The 21,163-nt window shown below is 35.3% G+C and overlaps 1 protein-coding gene across 4 annotated transcripts in view; it reads left to right on the plus strand.

Moving 5' to 3' along the window:
- Window positions 1-21,163, plus strand: part of LOC109098248 (low density lipoprotein receptor adapter protein 1-B-like) — a 44,508-nt gene that overhangs the window by 22,109 nt on the left and 1,236 nt on the right. Inside the window, exons 2-9 of one of the 4 annotated variants that reach the window (XM_042737505.1) lie at window positions 1,307-1,449; window positions 3,058-3,170; window positions 10,304-10,418; window positions 10,591-10,663; window positions 13,037-13,132; window positions 15,039-15,151; window positions 16,250-16,284; window positions 19,766-19,797. In XM_042737505.1, the coding sequence (XP_042593439.1) occupies window positions 1,307-1,449; window positions 3,058-3,170; window positions 10,304-10,418; window positions 10,591-10,663; window positions 13,037-13,132; window positions 15,039-15,151; window positions 16,250-16,284; window positions 19,766-19,797 (720 nt within the window). Of the gene's footprint in view, window positions 1-68; window positions 178-1,306; window positions 1,450-3,057; window positions 3,171-10,303; window positions 10,419-10,590; window positions 10,664-13,036; window positions 13,133-15,038; window positions 15,152-16,249; window positions 16,285-16,380; window positions 18,882-19,765; window positions 19,798-21,163 lie in introns of those variants that run through there. The other 3 variants (XM_042737507.1, XM_042737506.1, XM_042737504.1) reach the window with 3 other exon arrangements.

A 21,163-nucleotide genomic window follows, 5' to 3' on the forward strand; every position in this document is an offset into this window, starting at 1 on the left:
TTGTTAAACTACAACACAAAATGCTCTTGTTAAATGCAGCAGGTCTGTTTGTTTCTACAGCTTTTTTTTGTCCTGCAACTAGTTTTCTCTTTGTCAGAAGTGTCTACAATGTCTCCTTTCCAGTGTTCCTGACCAATCCGATCAATAATGTGCATGATGTCTGTGTTGCATAAAGCTGTAAGCATACTTGGCCGTGCGTCAATTTTTTTTAAACTTAAAGCAACTTGCACTGACATTTCCTTAAAAAACTACTTTAATTTAACTAAGGCATAATCCTGTCTTAATCTAAACCCTGTTTGTGAAAGCAGGCCCAAGTGATTTTCTGTTCTGCCATGTTTTTTAACCAATGCATGCAACATTAGCACATGCGCACGTAAGGCACAGTGATATAAATAGTTACTGTTATTATGGACATAAACACAGTTTTGTGTTGACATGAGTTCTAACTTAATCACAGTACTGCCATAATGGCATTATAAGGCTACATGTAAACATGAACATCAATGAGTTCCTGTCCTGTGCAGGTGCTGGTCAAAGAGCAGTGGATGAAAGGCATTATAAGGCTACATGTAAACATGAACATCAATGAGTTCCTGTCCTGTGCACCTCTTATTCACTGAGATGAACATCAATGAGTTCCTGTCCTGTGCAGGTGCTGGTCAAAGAGCAGTGGATGAAAGAAGTTGCTTTAGTATTTTATGTGTTTATCATGTTTGAGAGTTGAGTAGTTTATGCAAAACAGCAACATATGTTCAAATATCTTAATTTACCTGTAAACATGGTTGTTTACATTTAAAATATGCATGTTTTTTTTAATATGTAAGTATTGTATAATAAATAATAAGTAATAAAGTAATAAATACTGGTCAATACACCAATATAACAAAGTGTTATTAATCTATCTCATTTTCACTATAGTTTACTCAAATAGATATAAATGAATCGGAAAGTGTTGCAGTAAATTTATTCATTTTTTATATTATATTATATTATATTAAAGCAAATGTATTATTTACATTTATTTTTATAAAAATATATTTTCTGTATGTTAAATTTTATTTAATTTGTCATGCTTTTTGCATTAATTACTTATCTCTAAAGCATGTTCTTGACATAGTTGATACAGGACAGAAACACACTAAGCGCACACACACACACACATCTGGAGAGTGTTATTGTAATAGTTGATACAGGAAAGAAAACACGGTCATTATCTGAACAAATTTATCTGTTTGAATGTGATTTTTTATGATTTTTTATTCATTTTATATGCCTACATGTTAATCCCATGTGTGTCTTTGTGCAGAGCTGCCAGAGAACTGGACAGACACGCGGGAGACGCTGCTGGAGGGGATGGTCTTTCAGCTGAAGTATCTGGGCATGACGCTGGTGGAGGAACCCAAAGGAGAAGAGCTCTCAGCCGCTGCTGTCAAGAGAATCGTTGCCACAGTAAGACAAACATACATCACCAGCCAATGAAAGACTGAAATGGATTACAGGGCATAGGTCATGTACACTTTTTAAATGTAGTCATTATGCTTTCTTCTGAGGCCTGAAATATGCTTTATTGTCCTCAAGTAGGATGATCCTGGAGTTTCACTTTCTGTCATCTTAACCAGACTACCATACACGCTGAAAAATAAAGGTTCTAAAAGGACAAAAAAGTGAACAGTTCTTAAAAGAACCAGTTTTCTTAGTGTGAAGAACATTTTAATTCTCTAAAGAACCCTTTTCCACTATAAAACCCTTTTGTGCAATTGAAAGGTTCCATGAATTTTTAAAGGTTCTTCATGGAACTATCAGTGTAAGAGGAAAAAGCAACAAAAGTGTGGCAAAAGTGTGGTTTTTTTTAGTATAATAAGATGTTTTGTTTTTTTTATTATTTTTTATTGGTGCTAATGTGTGTGTGTGTGTGTGTGTGTGTGAGTGTGTGTGTCTCAGGAGATTTCTGGGTGTGGTTCTGTGTGTTTCAACAGGCTAGATGACATAATGTTGTTTTGAGGTTATTAAACACTCCACATTGTTGCAATTCAGCAGTAAAAATCAGTTGCATACCAAATGGACTGTGCAAGCCTGTGTGTGAGTCAGTGCACTCGAAACTAGATGTTGAATATTCCTACTTGATAACTCTTTACTTTTTACTATAATGTGATTGATTGTTTGTCTTACTGAAGATGATGTACTAGAAAAAAAATGACAGTGCTACCTTTAGTTTAGCAGTTTGACTTTCAACAGCGAAGCCTCCTAGCAGCCAAATTGTGAAGGATAAATGATGCTGTGTTCTTCAGTGTACAGTTATCAATAATTGTGACTTATCAGGGTATGACTTTCTGATTTTATTTATTAACTTTAGGTGTTAGTTGAGAATTTTGATTTTTATTTTTTTTTTTTTTTTTTTTTTAATAATAATTTTTTTTTTTTTTTTAGTTATTAAAGATTTAAAATATGATTGTTTTTAATGCATTCCATATTTTATATAATCAAGGCTTTAATTTTATCATGTTAATATAGTAAATTGTGTTAACTTTTTTTTTTTTTAAACTTAACATCTTATATGCAGTTTTATTTTAGTATTACCTATATACTGTTATAGTATGTATACATTTTTTTTAATTGGCTTTTATTTTTGACATTTTCAGTTTTCATATTAATTAAAATTTTTAGTAATTGAGATTGTGCTTTTGTAATTTTTATTATTTTTTGTTACATTTATATTTTGCTTTAAATTATTATTTGAGTTTTAGTAATTTTATTACTTAAGCATTTTTTATTTTAGTTTGTTTATTTCGGAAACAACTAATGTTTTAGTTGTTTTAAATGTTTTATATTTTATTTTATATCAGCCTTATTTTAGTTAAAGAACGCTTTTTAAATATATTTAGTAAAGAATAACAATAATATGCTCATTGTCCAAGATGCTGAAAATACAAAAAACTAATTTCTAAAACTTCCAAAATCTGATGGAAAATGGAAAATCTCTGATAAATGAAAATCATTTGATAGGTTCAGCAGGACAGCTGCTTGATAAAGCTGTGTTTTCTGTCTCTCTTTTCACAGGCTAAAGCTGGTGGGAAGAAGCTTCAGAAGGTGACGCTGAAGGTTTCTCCTCGAGGGATTATTCTCTATGACAGTGTATCAAACCAGCTAATAGAGAATGTGTCCATATACAGGTGAGTAACCTGCGGCCGTTTGTCATGTTGCCCTGTCTGACACTGAGTCTGTGCTGTCTGTCTCTAGGGATGAAAATCGTCAGGAATGTAGTGATTCTGCTTCAGGTTTCAAATGTCATATAATGGTTCCCTTAACAACTAGGGCCCCTAATTGGAGATTCTGCTTCAGGTTTCAATGTCATAGAATGGTTATATATTATATTATATATATATATATATATATAGATATATATACAGATACACACGTCGTGGCCAAAAGTTTTGAGAATTACATAAATATTGGAAAATGGAAAAGTTGCTGCTTAAGTTTTTATAATAGCAATTTGCATATACTCCAGAATGTTATGAAGAGTGATCAGATGAATTTGCATAGTCCTTTTTTGCCATGAAAAATTTACTTTAATTCCAAAAAAAAACCTTTCCACTGCATTTCATTGCTGTCATTAAAGGACCTGCTGAGATCATTTCAGTAACTCATCTTGTTAACTCAGGTGAGAATGTTGACGAGCACAAGGCTGGAGATCATTATGTCAGGCTGATTGGGTTAGAATGGCAGACTTGACATGTTAAAAGGAGGGTGATGCTTGAAATCATTGTTCTTCCATTGTTAACCATGGTGACCTGCAAAGAAACGCGTGCAGCCATCATTGCATTGCCTAAAAATGGCTTCACAGGCAAGGATATTGTGGCTACTAAGATTGCACCTAAATCAACAATTTATAGGTTCATCAAGAACTTCAAGGAAAGAGGTTCAATTCTGGCAAAGAAGGCTTCAGGGCGTCCAAGAAAGTCCAGCAATCGCCCAGGATCGTCTCCTAAAGAGGATTCAGCCACGGGATCGGAGTGCCACCAGTGCAGAGCTTGCTCAGGAATGGCAGCAGGCAGGTGTGAGCGCATCTGCATGCACAGTGAGGCGAAGACTTTTTGAAGATGGCCTGGTGTCAAGAAGGGCAGCAAAGAAGCCACTTCTCTCCAAAAAAAACATCAGGGACAGATTGATCTTCTGCAGAAAGTATAGTGAATGGGACTGCTGAGGACTGGGGCAAAGTCATATTCTCCGATGAAGCCCCTTTCCAATTGTTTGGGGCATCTGGCCGGAGAAGAAAAGGTGAGCGCTACCATCAGTCCTGTGTCATGCCAACAGTAAAGCATCCTGACACCATTCATGTGTGGGGTTGCTTCTCATCCAAGGGAGTGGGCTCACTCACAATTCTGCCCAAAAACACAGCATGAATAAAGAATGGTACCAAAACACCCTCCAACAGCAACTTCTTCCAACAATCCCAACAACAGTTTGGTGAAGAACAATGCATTTTCCAGCACGATGGAGCACCCGTGCCATAAGGCAAAAGTGATAACTAAGTGGCTCGGGGACCAGAATGTTGAAATTTTGGGTCCATGGCCTGGAAACTCCCCAGATCTTAATCCCATTGAGAACTTGTGGTCAATCCTCAAGATGCCGGTGGACAAACACAAAACCCACTAATTCTGAAAAACTCCAAGAAGTTATTATGAAAGAATGGGTTGCTATCAGTCAGGATTTGGCCCAGAAGTTGATTGAGAGCATGCCCAGTCGAATTGCAGAGGTCCTGAAAAAGAGGGCCAACACTGCAAATACCGACTCTTTGCATAAATGTCATGTAATTGTCGATAAAAGCCTTTGAAACGTATGAAGTGCTTGGTCATTATAATTTCAGTACATCACAGAAAACAACTGAAACAAAGATCTAAAAGCAGTTTAGCAGCAAACTTTTTGAAAACTAATATTTATGTAATTCTCAAAACTTTTGGCCACGACTGTATATATAATATACACACACACACACACACATTACATTTACATTTAGTCATTTAGCAGGTGCTTTTATCCAAGGTTTTTTAAATGATCAAAATCATTGTGATATTTATGATGTTCAAAGAATTGCATATATATGGTTTACCCCATCTCTCTATTGCAATAAAAGAAGAAAGGATTTGTTGTTGCTTGCTGAAATCCTGTCATCCATCATTTAGGGCAGTGTGACCTCAAGACTGCTGTGTTTTCATACAGACAGAAAGAGAGAGATGTTTGTGTCAGGGTCCTCTATCGATCTGTTTTAGTGTCTCTGAGGCTCAGACAGACACTCTCTGACCCTCACCTGGGACCGCAGCTATTATTAGAAGCTCGCACACGCTCAGTGTGCTCAGATGCCGGCTGTGGTGTGTGTAATGAATAAACATGAGAGAGGTGTCGCCCAGCCGCTCTCTCCACTCTAATTACACCAGCGCTACTCCAATCATGTGGCTAATTTTCATGAAAATATGTCCAGGTTTCAATTCACCCTAAAAACAAAAATTATGTTCTGAAAATGAAGAAAAGAAAATGAAGCCTACATTTAGATCCATTAAGATGGTTTGCATTGTGACATTATTTTCATGACAAATATGCACATTGTTTCTTAAATTCTAATGTAATGAGTGCAAGACATGTTTTTTATTTAAAGTTAAATTCTATGTTAATGTTACAATTTTCTGAAAATTTCAATATATATTCTTTTGTTGGTTTTGATTTGCTTCTATTGTTCTCATTTGTAAGTCGCTTTGGATAGAAAGCATCTACTAAATGACTGAATATATACATATATATTTTTAATATTACATTTAAGTTTTGAATGGTTTCCCAGATCCACAAATATATTTATAAATATCAGCAAAAAAAATTAAATAAAATAAAAATTAATTGTGTGTGTGTGTGTGTGTGTGTGTGTGTGTGTGTATACATTTACATTTAGTTATTTAGCAGTATATTTTATGATAGTGTTAGAGGTCTTTTTGCTTTTGTTAATTGTATAATAAATTAATAGAAAACAGATAGAATACAAATAGATTAGAAAGCTAGTGTTAGTTTTTTTTTTTTAAAGAATAGAATTAGAATAGAGAGTGCTAGAGTTAGAGGGTCAAATAAAGATGGAAGAGATATGTTTTTTAGCCGATTCTTGAAGATGGCTAAGGACTCAGCTGCTCGGATTGAGTTGGGCAGGTCATTCCACCAGGAGGGAATATTTAATTTAAAAGTCCATAAAAGTGATTTTGTGCCTCTTTGGGATGACACAATCAAGTGACGTTCACTTGCAGAACGCAAGCTTCGAGAGGGCACATAGGTCTGAAATAATGAATTTAGGTAAAGGGGTGCAGAGCCAGTGGTGGTTTTGTAGGTAAACATCAATGCCTTGAATATGATGCGAGCAACTATTAGTAGCCATTTGGTAGCTATTTATGCAAATTGATAAACAGAGGTGTGACATGCATTCTTTTCGGCTCATTAAAAATTAATCTTGCTGCCGCATTCTGGATTTTTTGTAAAGGTTTGATAGAACTGGCTGGAAGACCTGCCAAGAGAGCATTGCAATAGTCCAGCCTGGACAGAACAAGAGCTTGAACAAGAGTGTTATGAAGGAGTTATGGTTGATATGCCTAACTGGATGGGTTTGATGGAACCACAAGCAGTTTTGTCTTGGCAAGGTTGAGTTGAAGGTGATGGTCCTTCATCCAGCAACAAATGTCTTTTAGACAAGCTGAGATGCGAGCAGCTATCATCGGATCATCAGGATGGAATGAGAGGTAGAGTCGAGTGTCATCAGCACAGCAGTGATAAGAAAAGCCATGTTTCTGAATGAAAGAACCTCATGATGCCATGTAGACAGAGAAGAGAAGTGGTCCAAGAACTGAGCCCTGAGGCACCCCGGTAGTTAGATGTTGCGACTTGGACACTTCACCACTCCAAGATACTTTGAAGGACAAGATACTTTCTGATAGATAAGACTCAAACCACTGGAGTGAACTGTCCTGAGATGCCCTTTGCCAGTAGGGTTGACAGGAGGATCTGGTGGTTAACAGTGTCAAAAGCCGCAGAGAGATCCAGCAAGTTAAGTATTGAAGATTTGGAATCCGCTCTTGCCAGTCTTACGGCTTCAACAACTGAGAGCAAGGCAGTCTTGGTTGAATGTCAACTTTTGAAACCAGACTGTTGCTGTCAAGGAGGTTGTTCTGTGTGAGAAAGGCAGAGACTTGGTTCAACACAGCTTGTTCAAGTGATTTTGCAATGAAAGGAAGAAGGGAAACTGGTCTGTAGTTATCTAAAATAGATGAGTTAAGGGTGAGTTTCTTAAGTAGTGGAGTTATACGAGCCTGTCTAAATGATGAAGGGAAAACACCAGTGTGAAGGGATATTTTAATGATGTGAGTGAGTGCAGGTACAACTGCAGGAGAAATGGCTTGAAGGAGATAAGATGGAATAAGATCAAGCAGACAAGTAATAGGATGATTAGAAAGGATGAATTTGGAGACTTCTGCCTCAGAGAGTGAAGAGAAGGATGTGAAAGAGTGTATGTTTGCTGGTAAGATGTGCTTGACGGATTGTGGTGTGGAAAATTGTGCACTGATGTTTTTAATTGTATTAATGAAAAACATGGCAAAGTCATCAGCTTTTAGAGTTGATGCAGGAGGGGAAGAGGAGGACAAAAGGAGCGAGGAAAATGTTTTAAAAAGCATGCGAGAGTTAGACGAATTGTTAATTTTGTTATGGTAGTATGTCCTTTTAGCAGTGGAGATATAAGCAGAGAAGGAAGAGAGGAGTGACTGATACACATTAAGGACAGTAGGATTTTTGGATTTGCGCCACACCCTTTCAGCAGCTCTAAGCTTAGAATAATGTTCGCGGAGAACATCAGATAACCAAGGGGCAGAAGGGGTGGTACGAGCTGGCCTGGAAGACAAGGGGCAAACAGTGTCTAAACAAGATGTAAGAGTGGAGCAGAAAGTGTCAGTAGCACTGTTAGCATCAAAAGATTTAGTTTAGGGGAAGGAAGCAAAGATGAAACCATAGCAGATAGCCGGGAGGGTGAGAGTGAGCGTAGGTTATGTGAAGGGGTATGTGTTGTGTTAGGAACCATGTTGAGGTTAAGAGTGAGGAGGAAGTGATCCGAGGTGTGCAGTGAAGTAACCAGTACATGATCAGTGGAGCAGTTTCGTGTGTAAATAAGGTCCAGTTGGTTGCCTGATTTGTGAGTAGCAGTAGTTGACGCTCGGTTGAGATCAAAAGAGGCAAGCAGAGTGTGGAAGTCTGCAGACAGAGGTTTATCTAGGTGGATACTGAAGTCTCCAAGAATAACTAGGGGAGTAACATCCTCAGGAAAGGTTGAGAGCAGCACATCTAATTCATCCAAGAAGTTACCTAGTGGTCCTGGGGGTTGATAAACAACTACAAAATGGATTTTAAGAAGGCAGGTAATAGTAACTGAATGAGATTCAAAGGAGCTGTTATATATATTAGATATATATATATCTATATTTATAATATAGTTATATAATATATATATTTATATTTATATATCAACATATATATATAAATTCAAAAGTAAAAGTTTTTTGTTTACATAATATATGTGCTGTATACTGTGTATATTTATTATGTATATATATAAATACAAGAAACATGCATGTATACATTTAAGAAAAATATGTTATGCATTGTGTTAATATAAAATATAAAAATATAAATATATGAATGTATATACATGTAAATATTTTCAAAATAATTACTGAATGTGTGTGTATTTATATACAGTATACATAATAAATATGCACAGTACACATACATATATTATGTAAACAAAATTGTTTATTTCGGATATGATTAATCACGATTAATCGTTTGACAGCACTAATACTATAGTATATTTAATTATCGTCACACACACACACACACACACACACACACACACACACACACACACACACACACACACACACACACACACAGCACCAGTTTTCTACATTGATAATACAAAGAAATATTTCTTGCACAGCAAATAAGTATATTAAAATTCAGTTTTGCATCTCAGAAATAAATGACATAATTACACTTTACCATATATTCAAATATAAAAGAGTTATTTTAAATTGCAGTATTATTTCACAGTATATATATATTTATGTGTGAGACAGAGAAAGGTTTTGTAAGTGTCTGTAAGTACAGTATGTGTGTGAAATTTGAAATGTGAAAAAGGACAGATGGCAGTCGTCCATCATTAGTCCCGCCCCTGCTGCTGTGGGGCCGCCCTGTGACAGGCTGAGCCAGCTGTCACTCAGGGCCGAGGGGAGAAATCAGCACTGGAGGAGTTCATGAGTTTACTGCACATTACAAAGAGATGTCAACAGGAAACCAGAGACGATGCAGTATCAGACCAACTATCCTGTGTGTGTGGGTGTGTGTTATGGTTTGGTGGGTCAGCTTTCTGTCAAAGTGCTGATGGAGTGTTGAACATTGAGAGCTCAGCACTGCTTGTACACGTTTTTAAGTCTCAGAGGAGGTGACGTGATGGTCTGCTATATACAAGTGTCTGTGCAAGTCATTTAGTGGTGGATAATGGACAGTGGGTGTGTTTTGCTGGATAGAGACCAATCTGAGACCATCTGGAATGATTTCCCCTAGATTCATTTAAACTGGAGGAGATAAACAGAGAGTTTTAGGATTTAGATCATTGACCAAATGAAAGGTAATATGTGTTATTGATCTTGTGAACTATTTTATTTACAGCTCATGCTTCTGATGAAGCTCAAGGTTAAAACATCTTAGATCATGGTGGAGAACATGATCAGCAGGTTATGATCATGTGCTGCTGTCATTAAAAATAAAAAAAAACTCAATATGCTAATAACATTTGTAATTAAAAACTGCATCTTTACTAGTGGTCTCAAATATTTGAAACAACTTATGTATCCTAAAAAGGTTCAAACGTTCAGAAAGTTTTGGGATGGCATTTTTTAATTTTAATTTTAATTTTTTTTTTTTTTTTTTTTTTATAAATGTGTTTGTGGAAACCATGGTACATTTTATTTCCAGGTTGCTTAGATGAATAAGTCCCAAAGAGCAGCATTTATTTGAAATATGGTCTTTTGTAGCATTATCAATTGTTTTTAGCTGTTTAATACATCTTTGTGGAATAAAAGTGTTCATTTCTTTTTAAAAAATTGTATCGACTCTTTTGAATGGTAGTCTAAGAAAGTATATTATACAGGAGCTATTTACTGTACCTTTACATAGGTTGTATTCTTTAGATTGACTTTGCTCATATGTTGTTTGTTGTCTGTAGGATATCATACTGCACGGCTGATAAGATGCATGATAAAGTGTTTGCCTACATCGCTCAGAGTCAGCGCAACGAAACGCTGGAGTGTCACGCGTACCTCTGCACCAAGAGGAAAGTGGTGAGTGTGTGTTCATATGAGACACTCCCTGTGTTTCCTTCAGTCTATAAAAAGCGTTATACGTTAAGACCACACTTCCTCTGAGAGAGACAGAAAGCAATGCACTGTCTTTCTATCCATGACAAGAAATGTGGCGTTGACACCTCTCTTCCCTTTTCCCCATCTGTCTCAGGCTCAGGCGGTGACGTTAACGGTGGCTCAGGCTTTCCGTGTGGCGTTTGAGTTTTGGCAGGCTGCTAAAGAAGGTATCTCTTGTTTATCTTTCTTTCTGATTCTTGCTGTCTTTGTTATGGGCTGTGAAGCACAAATTCACGCGTGTCCTACTTAAAGCTGGAGTATGTGATTGTTTTCAAACAGGTTTCTCAAATGCTTCTTGCAATTGGTCATTTCTGGACCAATTTTGCAATTGGTCGTTTATACTAGTAGCCCCGCCCCAAACTTACTCTATTTAATTTTTTAATTAGTTTTGCAGTATGTCTAAGTACTTTTTGTTAATTAAATATTAGTTTTTGTACATAAAAATGAGGGTTAACTAAATAAAACTAAATAAAAATAAGAATCAGTGCAACTAACTGAAATAAAGTAAGTTTAGTTTTTTTATGGCTAAGTTTGTTTATATCAGTTTATATCAAGTAAAAAAAAAATTAACTATAATAACCGTGGACCATTTGCATTCATATATATATTTAACCCACAATATACATTGAAAAAAGTCAATTATGTCATTATTGTCACATATGTCACATATGTCAAGTAAAAAAAAAAAAAGCATTTTAAAATGATTTAGTATTGTTTCTGTATTGATTTATTATTGTTTATATATTTGATTTTTTTTTGATTATAAATTTATTGTATTTATATTATATAATTTTATTTGATTAATTTGGAAAATGCACCTTTGTTAGTTTTGGACTAGATTTTTAATATGTTGTATTATAAATTTTGAACAACAACAAAAAACACTCTTTTAAAGTGGTTTTAGACCAAGTATTTTTTTGGACTTTTGGAATTTAAAATATATATATATTGCCCAAGCCTGTCACTGTGTATTTATGTCTTTAAAGAAGGCATTGTCTTGTAGACCTATGAATTTTTAAGGGACTATATATTTTCTTTATTTCATAAAGGGGTAGAGGACAAGAAAGAGGTTTTAGTGCAGAGAAAGTAGAGCAGCTCCAGTCATTTAGATCAGCAGAACATACATGTAATTTACTGCATGTTTGAACATGCCTGTGTGTGTGTGTGTGTGTGTTTTTGTGTGTGTGTGTGTGCCAACATGCCTGTGTGTGTGTGTGTGTGTGTCCTGAGGCCTGTAGAGATTTACTCATTTCATCTCTCTGCACCTGGCAGTTCCTGCAGGAACTGATCATCTGGAAGAACTCAGACTCTTTTCTCCATTTCATTGTGTTTTACTGCAGGGTCTAATATATAAACAAATGACATTTCCATCGTGAAATAAAGAAATAGTTCACCCAAGAATGAACAAAAATGTTTCTTACAAAAACAGCTTTTCACTTCACTAGACATTAACTGATGCACTGGAGGCATGTGTCAATTACTTGTGGATTATCGTGATGTTTTTATCAGCTGTTTGGACTCTCATTCTGACGGCACCCTTTCACTGCAGACGATCCATTGGTGAGCAAGGGATGGAATGCTAAATATTTCCAAATCTGTTCCCATGAAGAAATAAATTGTGTAAATATTTATCAAATTATAATTTTTGTGAGAACTGTTTCTTTAAACACATTTATTGTAATGGTTTATCACTGTGGTAACCTCAAAGAGAAAAACCAGAAACACCATTATGATCTTGCAGGAACCAGATCTGAGCACTTCACACCCTCCTAACTTCCCTCTTTAGTCATAGAGCACTACACAGTATGTGAGTGCGGTATATATACACTTCCTCATGAAGGAGGCTGTTTGTGCGTCCAGGGCTTTGATAATGTTTTAGGGTGTTTCATTTCCATTTTTATTAATTCAGGCAGAGATCAAGGCCACGGCACTGTTTTAAATGTGTTAAATATTCAAATCTACATTTAAGGCTGGTTTCTCTTTGCCCTGGTGCACATTTATACTCACTGCCCTCAATCTTTATAAAAACATTAATGAATTCATATTTATAAATATGAATATATATAAAAGAATATGTATTAAAGTTTTGAGATGAATATGATGTGGTGATAATATATAATATTTGTTTAGAGGTCAGTGGCCAATAAGGATGTCAAAGATGATGAAAATGACATTTTTTTCTCTTGTTTGTTTTATATACGTGTATAATTGTCGAGTAAAAAGTTATAAAACTATTTTTAAAAAGTGATTTTTTTTTACATCCATGTATATTTTAACCTAAAATGTTGAAAAAAGTACATAAAACAATTAATTTGATTTGTGAGTTTTTATGATTAAAGTGGTAATCATGATTATTTTGCTCAATAAATAAATAAATAAATAATACACTTTCAAATAAAAGTATTTCCACCTCAAAAAGAATGATGAAGGAATTATTAGACTTCACAGCTCAAATAAAGCACTTTTTAGTGACTGTTTAATGTAAGCATGCTAACAACAATAGAAGCTTTATATTTCTGCTTTTAAACCTTTGTTTTCAGAGAAAGAGAAGCAGGTGAAGTGTGGATCTGATGGAGAGGCGGCCAGCAGCTCTCAGTCTGAGAGTTCAGCCAGTCTGGGCAGCACCAAAGGAGGAGGTGAACACACGTTTTTAAGCTTTGTCGGGACTTTCTGTAGACATAATGACTTTTATACTGTACAATATGTTCGATCCTAAACCTAGCCATCACAGAAGACTTTCTGCATGATGATTTATGAGCTGCTTTCCTCATGGGGGCCTAAAATGTTTACACAAGGTCAGAAAATTTCAGCTATTACAATCCTTGTGCGGACATTTGGTTTCCTCAAAGTAGGTTTGACCTGGACCACACACACACACACACACACACACACACACACACACACACACACACACACACACACACACACACACACACACACACACACACACACACACACAACATCCCACTCCACACAAGTGTATATTAAATATCAAACTTGTTCTTATTGGAAGTGGTTGTGTGTTAATCAAAAATATGGTTTTCACAAAAATATGAAGCAGCACAGCTGTTTTCAACATTGATAACAATCATGCATGTTTCTTGAGCAGCAGATCAGAATATTAGAATGATTTCTGATGATCATGTAAAACTCAAGACTGAAGTAATGATGCTGAAAATGCAGCTTTGCATCACAGACATAAATTACATTTTAATATGTATTCAAATATAAGACAGTTATTTTAAATCTTAATAATATATCAGAATTTCTACTCACAATTTCTACTGCATTTTTGATCAATAAATGCAGCTTTGGTGCACATAAGAGAGAAAAAAAAATCTTGCTGACCCGAACTTTTGACTGAGAAGTGTATTGATGAGATACGAAAAACACAATACATTTATGTCAGTTTTAAGATTCTTTGTTGCTTCCAGGCATTAATTAAGTTTGCATGGGTTTTTTTGGTCACAATCTCGCCTAATCTTCTTTGACCCATCCAGCAATGGCAATGATAATACCGTGGTATGCTTCAAAGTGCCTTACAGTACCACTTAAAGATCATCTGATACCATCACTGGACCATGCTACTTTTTTGTAAGTGTGCCCTGGATGAATCTCAGGTTACAGAAATAAACCTGGACGGCGGAGTTTAGTGAACGAATGAACCCTTGAGGACCAGTGATCCGTGTGCCATGAGTCAGACGTGTGTGTGCATGAATAAAGCTCTGTGTGTTCCTAAATCCCATCAGATATCAGAAACATGAGTCTTTTTAGCGGCTGATCTCGGCTCGTGAAATATGAGTCCAGGACAGAGATGGACAGGTTTAACGGCTCAGGATCAGAGAAAGATGTGATGGTGCTTTTGTTTGACTGGAGTCTGTGAGCATGTCGCGGCTTGATGTTGATTCATTCCCTACATGCACAGATCTGTATGATCACTGCAGGTGTGGAGATGTGCAAATATTTTGTTTAAGGTTGATTTATGTGTCTGTGATCGACTCATGTTGATCCAGGAGGCCTGAACCTGTAATGTAAATTTATAAGTAAATCTGCATGTTATATAGTTCATTAGCCTAACTGCTGGTGATGGTTTCCAAGAAACAGAGTAATTTGTCAACATCTTAAAACGTGGCTCATCCAATCAGAGTTGGGAATCAGAACTAGCTATTTTATAGACTTTCAAATAAAATCACACCTTTTTTCCACTTAACATTAAAAGACGGAAAATAGAATTTAGATAAAGAACATGACACCTGCTTTTGATCATAGTTGGTGAATTGATTTATTCATTTGTGTGTTTGTTTATTTTTTTTTTACATTTTTGCATTTATTTATTTAATGTTTCATTTATTTAAAAATATTCTAATTTTTGCTTTTATTTTTTGCATTTTATTTTTTACTTATTTTCTTACATATTATTATGTATTTAATTACTTTATTATTTATTAATGTATTTTAATTATTCATATATTAATTTAATTATATATTCATACTTATTTTATTTATTTATTTGTATTTATTTATTTAAATTTGTGTGCGTAGAGGTGGCCACTGGGGATCTACTGGACCTCGAAACTGGAGTAAAAGATCACTCAGGACAAGACGCCACACACCCAGCACAGAACGTCAGCACAGAGAACAACAACACTGTCTGGGTAAGAACACACACACACACACACACACACACACGAATGCTTTAGACATGTTCTAAAATATCTAAAGTCAAGTCACCAGTTGATCTGAATAATTACTTAAAGGGATACTCCACCCCAAAATGAAAATTTTGTCATTAATCACTTACCCCCATGTCGTTCCAAACGCGTAAAAGCTTGGTTCATCTTCGGAACACAATTTAAGATATTTTGGATGAAAACCGGGAGGCCTGTGACTGTCCCATAGACTGCCAAGTAAATAACAGTGTGAAGATCCATAAAAGTAATGAAAGTCGACGTCAGAATACTCCATCTGCCATCAGAAGTGCAATCTGGGTTATATGAAGCGACGGAAACACTTTTTGTAAGCAAAGATAACAAAAATAATGACTTTGTTCAACAATTCCTTTGTCAGCGGTCTCCTCTGTGTCTCTCCATATCACCGTATGCTGCATATGCTCTTCTGTATCATCCGCGCCACAAGGATGCGCTGTTTCTACGTGTATTTAGCTTTGATTTGAAAGAAAACAGCGCATCCTTGTGGCGCGGATGATACAGAAGAGCATATGCAGCATAATATGGAGAGACACAGAGGAGACCGTGCTGACAAAGGAATTGTTGAACAAAGTCATTATTTCTGTCATTATTACATCTTAAATCAAAGCTAAATACACGTAGAAACAGCGCATCCAAAATAATTTTAATTGTGTTCCGAAGACGGACAGTGCTTTTACGGGTTTGGAACGACATGGGGGTAAGTGATTAATGACAAAATTTTCATTTTGGGTTGGAGTATCCCTTTAATACTAATCGGAGTTAATTAAAAGAATTTTTCAGTAATGCTGTTTATGTCAGCAATTCTGAGGAAACTGAGGAAGACTCACTATTCTTATTGTTATTTTAATTATTAAAATGACAGCAATGTTTATTTAACTCAGTCTACATGCAGTGTTTTACATTTGTATTTTTTAATTATTTTATATTAAAATGTAACTTTTAAATAAGAGTTTAAAAGCACATTAGTTACTGCTGAGAAGCCTATGGACTCCAAATGAAGATGCTTATTTTAACTTACTGTAATCTCTGCGGTGTCTTTTGCAGGAACTTGAGGATGGTGTAGATGAGGCTTTCTCAAGGTTAGTAAAATTATATTTGGAGTTATATCTGGCCCTTTTGCACTATAACACCCTGCGCAGTGAACTTTAACAGGTCATGCTATAACTTCAGCGCAGATGTGGAGTATAGGGCACGACTATTCCTGGCGCTCCATTATGTGACCACAGCGGTATTTGTGATGGACATATTCGGCTCTTAGAATAAACTCTTTGGTTGGTCTCATATAATTACATAATTCTGTCTATTTTTGCACCCCACTCACAGTTTCTGTTTCATAGAAAAGAAAAAGACCTCTGGAGCAGACAGAGAAATCTGTGGTACAATTTCAAACTGTTGAAACTGTGTAACAAAGTCAAACTGTTTCCTGACAGGCTTTCACTGGTTGGTGTCTGAATGCTGCCAAAGTTCTGCTCTTGAAAACTAAAATGCCACATTTAAAGGCTCGAGTTTCAGAATTTTTGGGGAGAAATTAACAACAGCACTTTGCTGAGGTTATTTGCAACATGTTGTTTCAATCTTTCTTTCTGGACCCTTGACCTTGATGTAAGATAAAGCAGAATGAGATACAATATTGCACCCTCTGCCATTCAAGGTTGCAACAAATTCGAGAATTAAGAATGATAAACAGTCTATGACTGTAATGCAATCCAAATAGTGATTTATTTTATTTATTTATTTATTTTTAATTTACCAATGTTTATTTATAGACACCTAACCTTGCCAGGGATAATGCAGAATGAGATACTGTTTTACACCTTCTGCCCAATACGGGGAGGCCTTCCTCAGCCGTATTCACAGCTTCATCAAATTTGACAATTAATATTGAAAGACAGTCTAAGACTGTAATGAAATCTGAATTTAGAACATTTTTACAGTATCAGTCTTTTTTTTTATGGACCCTTAAACTTTACATATGGCACAATACAGAATGAGCCATCATACTGCACCCTCTGCCTGATTTGTAACAGTGTTTCACTGACGCTTTCAAGACTGCATTAGATCTGACAATGTGGTGTGATAAATAACCCAAGGCTCAAACTAATTCCAAATTTAGAACATTTTTACTGTATCAGTCTTTATTTATGAACCCTTGAACTTCACATTGGGATAATGCAGAATGAGATATTATATTGCACCCTCTGCCCAATTCGGGAGGCATTTCTCAGCCATCTTCAGTGTTGCATGAAATTCGTCAGTTAACAGTGAAAAACAGTCTCAGACTGTTAAGAAATCCAAATTTTTATTTTTATTTTAAACTTTTTTTTTTTTTATGAATTCTTGAATGTAACATATGAGACAGTACAGAATGAGCCGTCATATTACACCCCCTGCCAAATTTGTAGCGGTGTTTCTCTGCTACTTTCAAGGCTGCATTAGCTCTGATAATGAGTCTTGATAAATAGTCTTATGCGCGGACAATATCCAAAGTTTAAAAATTTTTTTTTTACTTTAACAAACTTTTTTATGGACCATTGAATTTTACATATAGCACAATATAGAATGAGACGTCATATTGCACTTTCTGCCCAGTTCAGGGTGGACTTCCTCAGCTATGTTTTAAGGGTGCATTAAATATGATAATTTCAAATGATATACAGTCTAGGCCTCTAACAACACTCAAAGTTTGAACAATTTTCAGTATACCAATAATATTTTATGGACCATTGAAATTGACATATGCTTTGATAACACCATAGAATACAAGTCGTTTGTCTCTACACATTAAGACAGACAAGACAATATATTTTAACATTTAAAAATTACACACTTTAGCATTAATTTAAAAATATTAAGGAAAGTTGGACCCCTCATAATTCGAGCTCTTTAAGAGAATATTTTTATTGGGATAATATGCACGTCCCTGCTTGCCTATACACCCAGAAATCAAATAATTGTGATGCCAAATGATTAGGTCATGTTTTAAATGACTATTATTTGCATACTATGGCATGGTAATGGCACTAATTAACAGCCGTTTTATTCTGCAAACCAAACAACAGCTGTTTAAAGATTTGTGATGATGGTCATTATTCATCCAGACACACGGAGTGCCGTTCCCGAGAGATTAGCAGACATGAGATGAGCTGTTTTACAGCAGCGGGGGTTCAGTCCATCTCCGCTTCACACTGATTATTTGTCGTGTGCAGTAATTAAAAGCGTTGGCTTTTAATCAAACGCAGTACTTTGTTAATCTCCATTTAACATGCTTTCACTTTGTAAGTGTGAGGAGAGACGCTCTAGATCTCTGACATGCAAGAACTTTTTCCAATCAAGGATGAATTGGGATTGACTAAATCTCTGATTAAAGACCATTGAAGGGCTTTCCATCGCAAACTGAAGCGGTTTAGCATTTGAGATGGTGTATCCTCAAAAACACAGTGGGTTGAGAGATATTATGGTCATTTCTGTACATTATTGTGAGAAGGATTCACAAATAAAATGAAATGGCTGGTTGCACCAAACTTCAAGTTTATCCAGTAAAAGATCTAACTGTCAGATTGACCTCTTGACTCAATATATAAAAAAAAGATCCTTTAAATTGTACATTATTTTCAGAGTATATAGTGCTTATGGTATTATTTAGTTACTATATGTATTCAAAAAAGAAAACATACTGTATCCTGCTGCTCTTACCTTTTTTTTTTTTTGCATTGTAAGTAAGTGTCATTTACTGTGTGTTCATAGCACAAGCGTTTAACTTATATGCAGTGTTATTTTAATATTATTTTTGTAGTATTTTTTTTAGTAATTTTAATACTTCATCACTGCAAAAATTTGCTTGAGAAAAATTGTCCTATATAAATCTTACACCATTTTTTAAATGAACTAAAATTTATTTAATTAGTTGCTAAGCCAACATCTCTCGTTTTCATTTAAGTTGAGGTTTTTCATCTAATATTTATTTTATTTTATTTTATTTTTTATATTATATTTTTTATTTTATTTTATTTTATTTTATTTTACCATTAACAACACTGGTTGTTTAAATTTGTCAAAGTTTAATACTTAGGAATTTATTCTAATCTTTCAAGTGTGTAGTAGTCATGCTTACCTTAGCAAACAACAATAATAATTCTTAATGCTTTATTTGTATATCATTGCTCTTTTGTTGATTTTGATTGCTTCCATTGTCCTCATTTGTAAGTCGCTTTGGATAAAGGCGTCTGCTAAATGACTAAATGTAAATGTAATGCCTTTAGTCTTACAAAGAAATGGATCTTGCAGTGGTTTAGTCTTTACAGGCAAGAGGTTAACTTTAGTTAGCTGTAACTCTGACCTCATTTCCTCAACATTAGCCCAGCGGTAACCTTTGACTTCACTGGCAGCTCAATAAACCCCATCAGGACATTTTAAAATAGCTGATAAAAATATCTCAATGTGGAAGTTCTATTATAGCAACAGCAAACCAAGACGTGCTGACTAAAGATGCAGCTTAAACTGAGTCACTGTTGCCGTTTGCTGCTTCTGTTTTCTCATGCTGATATTGTTTACTTCCTTCAGCCGCAGTCTGGATAGTTTTGAGTCCAACACAGGTAAAGATGTCGTTCACCTGAGCTGTAGTGACATGTGCCTGTGCTATAGTCCTCATCCGTCATAATTCACTCCGTCACAACACCATGATCATCTACGACTGTAGTCCAGTTCTCCATCTGTAGCAGGTCACGCATGCTCCTCCTCACGGCTCAAAACCCTGTCCGCTTCTCACACCTGTTCCATAGGATTTTGAGGACTTCATGGCAGGGTTCTTTGCCCAGAGTTGTAGAAACATCACTTGGATTCATCTTCATATTTTCCCGGTTTATCTTGTGATCAGTTGTCGGTTTCCTGCCACAAAGTCCGTTACTATGAACCTTATTCTGGGTAGACGCTGTTATCTTGTTTTTAGTTGTAGTGTAACAAGTTGTACCAAACCTGTATAAGTTTCTTTCTTATGTTGAGCACAAAAGAAGATATTTTGAAGAATGTTCACAAAACACTTAACAGTAGCCATTGACTTCCATACTGTAGAAAAAATATTATGGAAGTCTATGGCTGTCATCAACTTAATGACATTATTTATCACCTTCATTTTGTTATTTATCAGTGGAACACAACTTACACTATCTTTTAAAAGTTTGAGGTTTTGAAAAAATTTTTATTATTATTATTATTTTTATTTTTTTACAGTTCTTTTTCAGAAACATATGGCGTCTACCGTGGCTAAAGTGCATTGAGGCTGTGTGGCAGTGTTACTGTAGTGATATTCCCAGAGATGTTCCTGTTTTTTGTAATTTTCCCACAGCATTTTTAGAGCTGTGTCACTGAATATAGAGCACTACTCACTGGTTCGTGCATATTTTGTGCAGCTCATAGTCTTCTGTCTAGGAATGGGAATCATGAGGAATGTAACGACTCCAGTTCCACTTTATGATTCAGTAAACGTTTTTAATACGAGGACATTGAGAGGAAGCTGCTGTTCTAAAAGAATAAATATTGAAGAACTAGCAGAACTCTGTTGTGAATTTGTGAATCTTTAACCACAAGTTAGACTAATTTAAACTGATGACTCAAAACATCAATGATGTTTGATTCTTTTAGAAGGATTCATTAAAAAGACATCAGTTCACAAATCAGACTGATCACTCTGTGTGTAATTCTTTCTTTTCTTTGTATTATTTCACACTGTCCAGCCTTCATTTCTCATCATATTAAATTTAATAATAATAAAAATAACAAAAATAACCTCTTTGTGATTCCCAATCCTACATATAAAGCATTCTGTATATTCTTTTACTATTATTCATATGCTATTTTATTAATTCAGATTTTCTCATATATATATATATATATATATATATATATATATATATATATATATATATATATATATGGCTGGATGGATGGGATAGATATGTGTGT

The sequence above is a fragment of the Cyprinus carpio genome, chromosome B13 (genome assembly GCF_018340385.1).
Source record: "Cyprinus carpio isolate SPL01 chromosome B13, ASM1834038v1, whole genome shotgun sequence".
NCBI lineage: Eukaryota > Metazoa > Chordata > Actinopteri > Cypriniformes > Cyprinidae > Cyprinus > Cyprinus carpio.